Source organism: Brassica oleracea, chromosome C3, assembly GCF_000695525.1.
Source record: "Brassica oleracea var. oleracea cultivar TO1000 chromosome C3, BOL, whole genome shotgun sequence".
NCBI lineage: Eukaryota > Viridiplantae > Streptophyta > Magnoliopsida > Brassicales > Brassicaceae > Brassica > Brassica oleracea.
Window position 1 is genome coordinate 60,911,777 of NC_027750.1, and position 10,835 is coordinate 60,922,611.

Below are 10,835 nucleotides of genomic sequence, written 5' to 3' on the forward strand. Positions count from 1 at the left end.
AAAAATCATCATCACAAAAACAAAAACAAAAATAAAAGGAGGAAACTTTAACTGAAACAAGAGATTGGTGTTGGAGAAAGACTTTGGACTTTTACTTTGAAGTATGGATAATATAAATCAACCATAAAGATCAAAGCTTTCAATTTCCTACCAATGGAAATCTCTCTCAAACCAACGTTCCTGACCACCACCTATGCTTCTTGTCGCTCTCTACCAACTCCACATAAAACGACTGTACTCAATGTCGCTCGATCTATCCAGTAAACATAACATTTCTTCTCCATGGACCGACTCGTTCCTCACTCACCACCACCATGCCCGAGTTTGAATCCACAATCCATCCCGTTTCTCCTCAAACTCATCTTCTCCATTATCTTTCTCTTTCCATGGACAGACTTGTTCCTCATTCATCGCATCATGACATCTCGAGTTACCGGAATCACCACAAAAGTCAGAGAATTTACAGATCTAAGATACAAGATCTTCTTTCTCCTCCGGAGTTCCATTGATTGGGTTAGGGATTTGGCTCCATCGACGATAGAGAGAGAGGTTTCATCGGTGGGGTTAGGGATTTTTCATGGACAATAAGATTACGGATTTCGACGAGAGGATTGTGGTTTGTGAGATTTTATTATAAAAAAAAATATTATTGATTAGTTATCAAAAAAGAGGTAACGATACAGAAGGTAAAGAGAGAGACAATAAGGGTATTGGAGTATTTAGATACACAAAATGTGTGTGACAAGTTCAATGTGTCTTAAAGTGTAAATAGAAATTCATAAACTGTCTGTAGGTGTAAAAATTTCATTATTTTACCTTATGTACAGCTTGGACTGCACGGCAAGCAAGAAAGTCAACTTATTTCCTCAACCCCAAGAAAACAAACAGAGAAATTAAAGTCAATAAACAAGTTAAAGATTATGAATCTATATATTCTCCGATTTAAATGCGTTACTATATTCAAGTCAAGAAGAAAAAAAGAAGAAAATGTCGGGCTGGTCGGAGTTGCCACCGGATATCATCCATTCGATCTCCTTGCAAATCGACAATCCTTTTAGTCTGATCCACTTTCGGTCAGTTTGTTCCTCTTGGAGATCCTTTAGTAGTATCCTCAAATTCCGACCGATGACACCGCTTAAATGCCCTCTTCCCCTAGATTCAGGCGGTTGTGGTGATGATTGCCATATCTTGACCAGCCGTGTTTACCTCCTCAAGTCTCCTAATAGCAACCCTAGACCCAAATACTGGTAAGAAGAAAAAAAAAAATCTTGAATTGACTTCTTGAATCTTGATGATACCTTTAGTATATGATAATTTGTTCCTGACAGGTTATTTAGGCTACAAGAGAAGGGTAATGGAGAAATTGTTCTATATAGTTTGTTCTTAGGAAGAAACTCTTCTGAGAACAAATTCTTGTATCCAAGTCTTTCACTTAACTTGCTCGACTGTCAAATCTTCGTGCTAGCGCACGAACACGTGGCATATTTCAGTGAATGGATTGAAGGATTGGATTTCGTTATGGACTTGGTAGTTCCTATCGGCTCTATGGGTTTAGACGGAAAGAACAACGAGTTTGCTATTCTTGGGAAGCTCTCATTTGAGAGTCTTGCCATGTATAGGTCAGCCGACGAGTGTTGGACTGAGCTTCAGATAAAAACTGATCCATATCCCCAAGGAATAGTTTCATATAAAGGTAAGTTCTACGCCATAGATCGCACCGGGAGAACAATAGTGGTAGAGCCAACAACACTAGAAGTGAACACGTTTCGGCGGTCAAGGCCCTCTGATAAGACAATGAGACGTTGGGTAAGGAAGGAGACTAAAATGTTTTCCTTTTTAATGGGACAAAGTTACGAAGATCATGTTTATTAAGTTATGTTTTTGTTTTGTTTTTTCAATCTGTCATCAACAGCTTTTAAAATTAGCGGACAAACTCCTTCTTGTGGAGATGTGCAGAGAAAGGGGATACGGTTTGTACGAGGACAAGATATGGTTTGAAATTTCAAAACTAGATGAAAAGAGAAACAATTGGGATCAAGCTGAAGATGTGGACGATCACGTGTTGTTTTTGGACTATTATTGCTCCTTCGCATGCTTAGCTACTGAGATTCCGGGGTTTAGAGCCAACTCTATAGTCTTCTTGGACATGTGGAGAACATCTGACTTACCTACACATGAAAGAATTAGTGTGTTTGAATTCAGTGAGCATGGCCTTAGATCTTTAATAGATATACCTGAGTATATTGAGCTGTTTCGAACTCCCCCAGGTTGGGTTCTCTCCAACGAATGATCTCAAACATGAATATCACTTTAAGTAATTATTTTGCATTTCTAAGACTTTTGGCTGCTAATTATAATTTACTTTGATTAGTTTATGTTGTAAAAGCAGACCATAAAATTTGTACCATTACGTAATGAGATGAGTTGTTCACACCTACAAAAATGAGGAAATTATGACATAAAATGTGATGTGGGATTTTGATCCATGGAGTAAAACAAGTTCATTACTGGGTCAGCATATAAAACTTGAACTTCAAAGTACAAGTGAATGTAAACGTGACAACAACAACTACCAAAATGTTGCAAACTTTAGTTGGTCAAAATGACAGATATGAGATAAGATTGTATTCTATTTGGAATTGGAAGGAGAATAATGGAGTCCCGCTTGTTAATTATTTTACCTTATAGAGCTTGGACTAGACGGCAAGCAAGAAAGTCAACACATTTCTTCAACCCCAAGAAAACAAACAGAGAAAGTCAAACAAGTTAAAAGAGTATAGATCTTTATATTCTCGGATCTGATTGAATTACTATTCCCAAGAAGAAGAAGGAAATGTCCGGCTGGTCGGAGTTTCCACCGGAGATCATCCACATGATCTCTCTGCGTATTGACAACCCTTTCGATCTGATCCATTTTCGATCGGTATGTTCATGGTGGCGATCATGTAGTTTTCAAACATTCCGACCAATTCCATCACTTAGATGTCCTCTTCCCCCAGATGCTGGTGGTTGCGGAGATGATTGCCATATCTTGAGGAGCCGTGTTTATCTTGTCACATCTCTTTCTCACGATCCTCCCCCATTCTGGTAATTAAAATTCTCCTACAATAGTTTTGATCCATATATATGCTGATCGTTTTTGTTTCCTTTTTGAACTGATTCTTGAATTTTAACTAATGTGTCAGAAATTTCACATCCTTCTATATTTTTAACTTGTGAGAATGAGTGGATTGTCCATGTCACTTATTGATGATTACTCATGTCCATCATTTTCGGTGTGGAATATCCATCATTAACCTAGAAAATATCCCAATATAATATTAACTTCTGTTAGATCAGCCAAGACTAACTTCTTGTCGGACAGATTTTGGTCTAAATCGATCAAACCTTATTTGATTGGTCGTATCGATTTCGGTATGTCGGGAAAGCGTGTGTTCGGCCTTTGATACCATATTAATTCTCATGGACTTTTATCTCAAAACCAGTTACTCAAAGTCTCATCATTTTTCCGATATGGAATATTCTTTACAAAACGGATATTTAGCCTTGCCATACTTGAGAAAAATATAAGATCTTAGATGAAAATTTGTTCCTCGTAGGCTGTTTAAACTACAAGAAGAGGAGAATGGAGCACTTGCTCTGCAATCTTTGCTCAATAGAAGAACCTCCTCCCAACAGGGAGTTCCATATCCAAGCCTGTTAATTGACTTTCTCAACTCTCAAGTCATTGAGCTAGTTCAAGAACATGTTGCTTGTTACACCTATTGGTGCGATCTATTTGATGGCCCTGGTAGTTATAAATGTGAACAACCTATCGGTTTTATGCGGTTAGATGGAGAGAACAAGGAATTCATGGCTTTGGGAAGGCTGTCTTTCCAAGGTCTTCGCATGTATAGGTCATTTGAGGATCGTTGGACCGAGATCGAGACAACATCTGGTCCTTTTCCAGATGGGATTACGTGGTTTGACGGACAATTTTATGTCATTGATACTGTTTGAGTCACGAAAGTGGTCAAGCCAACTCTAGAGGTGAGTTCATTTCGTCGGTCAAGGCCTTGCAATAAGACAAGGAAACGTTGGGTAAGGGGGAACATAACTTCTCTAAAGTTACTAAATCGAATTTCTAACGTATTGACGTTTGTCAAGGCTGAGGACAAACTCCTACTAGTAGAGATGTGCACTCGTAACTTAGAAGAGTATCGGGGACCACATCTTCTAGCGGAAAAAGGATGGTTGGAAGTTTCGGAGTTAAATGAGGAGAGAAACGATTGGATTCAAATGGATGATGTTGGTGGCCGAGTCTTGTTCTTGGACGACCATTTCTCATTGTCCTGCTTGCCTAATCAGGTCCCTGGTTTCAAACCAAACTCTATAATCTTCAAAGGTGTGCTTGGATACTATGGACATCAAGTGTTTGAATTTGGTGAGCAAGGCTTTATACTTCTTGGAGATATTGTGATTTTATGAGGATTATGAATGTAATTTGTAAGTAGAATCAAGAACAAGAGAGATTATGTGGGGAAGAGTCCGTGAGAGAGAGAGGTGAGAGAGGAATTCATGTTTTCTTTTTATTAATTTTGAGTGCATACTCTATTGTTATAAGAGAAAACATGGCAAACAAGACAAGAAGAATTATTATGCTGGTCCCCATGGTTTCCTCATGTTACGGAACACATGTTCCCTTAACCTCCTAGTGGCATCTTCTTCTCCCCTCCTTTATTCTTTCATGATCACATCTCTCTTATTGCTTCATGTCAACACTCTCCCTCAAGTTTGACAGTAGAACATGTCAAGTTTGGTAACCATGAAGCATCTCCTCATTAAAACCTTTACTTGGAAAACTCATTTGGGATAAAAATCAAGCAAGGAAAAAGAGTAGAACACTTCATGGTAAAAGGATTAGTGACAAGTGAGGTCTATGAGTCCAAGCTTAGGATAAATGAACTCGCAAACTTTGCTGCTGGCTGCTTTTGTGAAGATATCAGCTAGTTGATCCTCACTCCTTGTGTAGCATGGGAGAATCACTTGCTGCTCTATTGCTTGCCTCACCTTATGGCAGTCTACATCTATATGCTTTGTCCTCTCATGGAAGACTGAGTTTGATGCAATGTGTATTGCTGTCTGGTTGTCACAGTGCATAGTCATTGGCGTAGTGATCTCAACGCCCAAGTCCCTTAGCAGTCCCTTGATCCATATGAGTTCACTAGTAAGCTTTCTCATAGATCGGTACTCTGCCTCAGCACTTGAGCAAGAGACAACCTTCTGCTTCTTGGTCTTCCATGTGACTAGGTTTCCTCCAATAAAGGTGCAATAGCCAGTGGTTGATCTCCTATCAACTCTGTCTCTAGCCCAATCAGCATCACAATATCCTACCACTTCAATACTCTTGTTGCAAGCCATCCACACACCCTGGCCTGGAGCCTCTCTCAAGTATCTCAAGATTCTCTCCACTATGTTCCAGTGATGAACCTTAGGGCTTTGCATGTGTTGGTTCACTTGATTCACAACAAAATACACATCTGGCCGAGTGATGGTAAGTATATGAGCTTCCCAACCATTCTCCTATACTTCTTAACATCTTCAAAGGGTGTATCTTCATACTCTCCCTCTCGCAGTACCTTGTATCCTTCCTCCAATGGTGTCTTGGCCTGTCTACTTCCAAGGTTTCCTGCCTCATTTAAAATGTCAAGTGTGTATTTCCTTTGGGATAAGAACAACCCCTCTTTAGAGCGGCATATTTCAATTCCTAGGAAGTATTTCAATTCTCCCAAATCTTTAATATCAAACGCATTTTTAAGAAAAGTTTTAGTTGAGATGATACCTTCCTTGTTGCTACCAGTGATGATAATATCATCAACATATACTAAGATGACCACAATATCTTGCTTGCTGGTTAGAGTGAAGAGGGAATGATCGGCTTCTGTCTTTACAAAACCTCTCCCATTGAGTGTTGTACTCAGCTTGTGGTACCAGGCTCTTGGTGATTGTTTTAAGCCATAGATTGCCTTCTTAAGTCTCAACACATTCCCTGGTTTCACCATGCTTTCAAGACCAGAAGGTGGGTTCATGTACACTTCATCTTCTAGCTCTCCTTGTAGAAATGCATTCTTCACATCTATCTGCCATAGATCCCACTCCAAGTTTACAGCAAGAGAGATAAGGATCCTTATGGTATGCAGCTTGGCCACTGGAGCGAAAGTGTCTAGGTAATTTTCACCATAGATTTGAGTGTACCCCCTTGCAACTAGCCTTGTCTTTTTTCTTTATGGTTTCCCATTGGCTGAGTATTTGATGGTGTATATCAACTGACTTGTCACAGCTTTCTTGCCTTTAGGAAACTCAGTTTCGAACCATGTATCATTCTTTATCATGGCACCCATCTCATCTCCAACAGATGCTTTCCATTCCTCATGCTGCATAGCTTCTCCATATGTCTTCGGGATGTACTCCTGATCCAGCTCACTGATGAAGACTTGGTGCTCTTCTGGATATTGAGCAAGTGAGCATACTGCACTTATTGGATGAGCAGCAGCTTCAACATTGAAGTAAACTATCGTTTTTCTGATCTTTGTACTCCTCCTCAAAGGCTGCATTTGCTCAGGTTCAGCTTCATTTCTTTCGCTTGGCATGCCCACTTGAGTCTCAGCATCCAATTCTAATAGCATCTCATCTTGATCATGAGCCACTGAGTTTTCTTCAGGTTGAGCTTGTGCATGTACTCCAGGCTGCTCATTAGTTCCATTGCCCCCCTCATGATCAGGATGAGTGACTCCAACATCTTGTACAGCCTCCTCTACAGCTTGTGTTGTGCCCTCCCTGATCATCTCTGGTTCATTTGGTAAACTAATGCCAAGCCTTTCCATAATTACTCTTAGGTTGTTAGCTCTATCTGAGGCAGATTGAGATAGATCCTTGAGCCCTTCCCAACTCTTCTCAGCATAATAGCCTTTTGATTCTATGAATTTCACATCCCTGGATACTAAGACTCTCCTAGTCTCTGGTACATAACATTTATATCCTTTCTGATGTGTAGAGTATCTGATGAACATTGCCTTTGTGCTTCTAGCCTCTAGCTTGTTTCTAAGCTCACCTGGAATCAAAGCAAAACACACACACCCAAACACACGCAAATGGTCTATAGATGGCTAAGTTTTGTTGAGTACCTCATAAGGAGTGGCGTCTAGGAGCACTTTTGTGGGTGTGCGGTTGATGAGATAGGTATCAGTAACAACTGCATCTCCCCAAAAACTCTTAGGCACATTTGTATGAAACACCATGCTTCTGGCCACCTCCATCAAGTGTCTATTCTTCCTTTCCGCCACACCATTTTGTTGTGGTGTGTAAGGGCAGCTGGTTTGGTGTATGATTCCATGTGTGGCTAGGTATTGCTTGAAAGCTATGCTAGTATATTCACCACCATTATCTGATCTAAGAATCTTAATCTTAACATTGAAATGGTTAGTGACATAGTTTTGAAATTTTTTGAAAGCTTCTAGCATCTTATCTTTAGATTGCAACAAAGTGATCCATGTGTACTTAGATTTTTCATCTATAAATGTCACAAAATATCTATGTTGTTCTCTAGATGCACAAGGGGCACTCCACACATCAGAATGTATAAGATCAAAGCACTTATCATAGATGGTCATTGATTTAGGAAACACATTCCTACAATGTTTTCCTAAGATACAAGCCTCACAATCAGTTTTAAAAGAAACTCTAGGCAACAGGATGTTCAAAGCACGAGAATGAGGATGTCCTAATCTAGCATGCCATATTACATCTTTAGGGAATTCAGAAACAGAATTAAAAACACAAGATAAATTAGTAGCTTTTCTTGTGTCCTCAAGCAAGTACAAGTCTTCCTTGGTTACACCTTTGCCAATCAACTTACTAGAATTAATATCCTGAAAATACACACTGTTAGGCGTGAAAGTAACTTGACAATTTAGATCATTAGTGACTTTCTTAACAGACAATAAGTTTGAAGCAAAGGTGGGCATATAAAAGGCTTTAGATACTTTGTCAAACAGTTTGAGATCACCTACTCCTTTTATTGGTATTTTATCTCCATTTGCTATCATCACATTTTCTAAGATTGGTTCTATGTTTTTAATCAGATTTAAATCACTAATCATGTGATGTGAAGCACCAGTCTATAACCAATGGTCTAGTTGATTTTACAGTATCCATAGAGCTATTAGCAGTGTGAAAAGTATTAAGAGAGATACCAAAAGTTTTAGAGATACCAAATTCTTTTAAGGCTTTGATGAGAGCATCCAAGTCAGATCTCTTGATGGTCTCATCCTGGTTAGTTCTTGCTGTGTTGTACACTGGCGTTGATGCCATAGCTCTTCCCATGCCATTGTGGTTTGAGCAGATTGAGCTTGGAGTAGCCGGTTCAGTCCCATCGGTTGAGAAGTTAGCTCTTGCATCCATGTAAGGTGTGCGTGGCTCTTTGAACTTGTTTGGCTTCAAGTGAGGATGAAGTATCCAGCACTTATCCTTCATATGGCTCTTCTTCTTGCAATGGTCACATATCAAGACCTTCTTATCCTCTTGCTTGTAAGCTGCCTTGTTTGCAGTTACAATATCAGCTTGGTTAACCATAACCGGTTCTCCTTTGCCTTCAAATAGCCCCACTGACCCTTCTTCCTTTTGGATTTGAGCACACACATCATCCAGTGAGGGTAGCTTCTCGGATCTTAGTATGTGCTCGATGAGGCCATTGAATGATGAGTTGAGAGTAAGCAACAACCCAAAAACTTTGTCTTCTTCACGCCTTTCAATCAAGACTGAAGGATCCACAGTGTGTGGCCTGTGATATCTCATGATTTTTATAAATTTCAGATTCATATTTTAGCTTATTATGATCATTTTAGGTTGCATTTAGGTCTTTGTGTTGTATTTGCATACTCATTTGCATATCATAGGGGTTGGAATGCTTATTTGGAAGTTTGGGGCGGAATTCAAGGGTTAAATTGCACATTACGGAAGTTTTGAGTCAAATATGAAGTTATCCAAAGTTCAGGGACCAAGGTTGCAGTTTTGAAATACTCGCTGGGTTAGATTGCAAGTTCGAAATGTTTGGGGCTGAATCAAAGGGAGGTTTCTGCACTTTCCAAAGTATGGGTCCGAATTGAAAGTATTTAAAAGGTCAGGGACTGGTTTTGCAATATTGAAGAAACCACCATTGAAGCTCACGAGCTCTCTTTGCCGTATCTGAATCCCGACAGCGAGACTTGATTCTGACGGTTCCGACAGCCACCACGACAGGAGAGATTGTCACGGTAAGAACGAGCACGACGGCGGAGACTGGCAGTGGAGGCGCCGATGCTGATGCCGTTGGAGCTCGATCCCGACGACGAGAATGAGCACGGCCACGGGAGATAGAGAGGCCGTGAGCCAGTGACGACGAAGGAGACGACGGCTGAAGCTCGGGTCTCGAGACAAAGAAGAACGAATCGGAGCTCAAGCTCGAAGAAGTTCACAGCGACTTGGCAAAACGAGTTAGTGAGGTCGCCGCATCATGAGCGTGTGCTGGAGCGAGTGATTGGAGCGACTTGATGAACTCGCTCGGCAAATTCCACATCGAAGATCAATCACCAGAGCGACTTGGTGGAGCGAGATGCGAACGTCGCTGTGGAGAAGAAGATGAATGATTGACCGGTTTATTCCGGTTTGACCCGGTTTAATTCACTAAACCAGCTCGAGTTTGGCATCTCTTATATATAGTTTTAAACCTAAAAACCTAAAAAGAATCTCATTTTTCTCTCAAGAACTTGCCTCCCTTTGTAAAAAAAAAGCTTGAATCTTTATATCATAATCTAAGGAAGTTCTTAATTTTATATCTTGTTTCTCCTTCTCATAAACATGATGAGCCTTGAATCCATCATGGATGTGAGGTTTCTTATGGAGATTAGAGAGTAGACACTCCTTGGATTCATGGTTAAGGTAGATTAGGGTGATTAAGTGTAGATTTAGGGTGTTTTATTGTAGATCCTTGTATGAACTTGCTTGTTGAGTATTTTTAATGCTTGTTTAGTCTTGATCACTCTAAACCTGATTTCTAAACACTTCTCATCAGACATGATTAGATGAAGTGTTTGAATCAACTCAACTAAGCTCTAGTGAGATTAGCCAAGGACACTTGATGTTAAAATTGCTAGATAGTTATTGAACTTGAACTTAAAGATTGCTTGATTGAATTAAGCCAAAGACATTTGATGTTTAATGATTTCTAAGCAAATGGACATTTACCTAGACATAGGACTTGTATAGAATTGTGTTTAGACTTAAGAGATTACTTTGATTGAAAGCTTGTCACCTAGATTGGATCTTAGTTACTTGAAGTCAATTCCCAATACCCATGGATTCACTTGTTTAAATTGATTAAAACCTTGTTGTATTGCTCTGTTTGCTATTGTTACTTGTCACACACTCACCACTATTGAATCTACTTAGCTTAAGAAATGACTTGTATTCTCACTGATTCACATCACTAGAACTGGTTCGACATTCACCCCACTATACTACAACATTTGCAATAGGCAAAAAACCCTATTATCAAATTGGCGCCGTTGCCGATCCTAGTCTGATTGTGACATTGCGTTTGAGTCTTTGCTTGAGACTGAGTTTTACTTTGTTTTAAAGTTACTAATTCTACTTCTTCATCTACTTGTGATCGCAGGTGCATGAACCTAAGAAGTAGAGGCACTACACATCTTACTCCCTTGACAGATATCAAAACACTTGAAAGAGAGAACAGGAGAAGGTTAAGACAAGAAGAGCAAGAGGCTCAGATACAAAGATCAGAACCTATGATGGAACCAGTT

General features: G+C 39.8%; 1 protein-coding gene and 1 pseudogene across 1 annotated transcript; both read left to right on the top strand.

The window, feature by feature from the left end:
• Positions 1 to 987: 987 nt before the first annotated feature.
• On the top strand, positions 988 to 2,290 carry LOC106331131 (putative F-box/kelch-repeat protein At5g24040). Its single transcript, XM_013769465.1, has 3 exons — positions 988 to 1,247; positions 1,329 to 1,806; positions 1,913 to 2,290. The coding sequence occupies exons 1-3, from the start codon at positions 988 to 990 to the stop codon at positions 2,288 to 2,290; spliced, it is 1,116 nt and encodes a 371-aa protein (XP_013624919.1).
• Positions 2,291 to 2,736: 446 nt separating this feature from the next.
• The window catches only part of LOC106331132, a 14,439-nt pseudogene continuing 6,340 nt past the window's right edge, over positions 2,737 to 10,835 (top strand).

Excerpts from the sequence above, each read along its gene's own strand:
- LOC106331131 (XM_013769465.1), top strand. The coding sequence starts at position 988 with ATGTCGGGCTGGTCGGAGTTGCCACCGGATATCATCCATTCGATCTCC. Across the intron at positions 1,248-1,328 it reads AACCCTAGACCCAAATACTG|GTTATTTAGGCTACAAGAGA; the intron begins GTAAGAAGAAAA and ends TGTTCCTGACAG. Across the intron at positions 1,807-1,912 it reads ATAAGACAATGAGACGTTGG|CTTTTAAAATTAGCGGACAA; the intron begins GTAAGGAAGGAG and ends TGTCATCAACAG.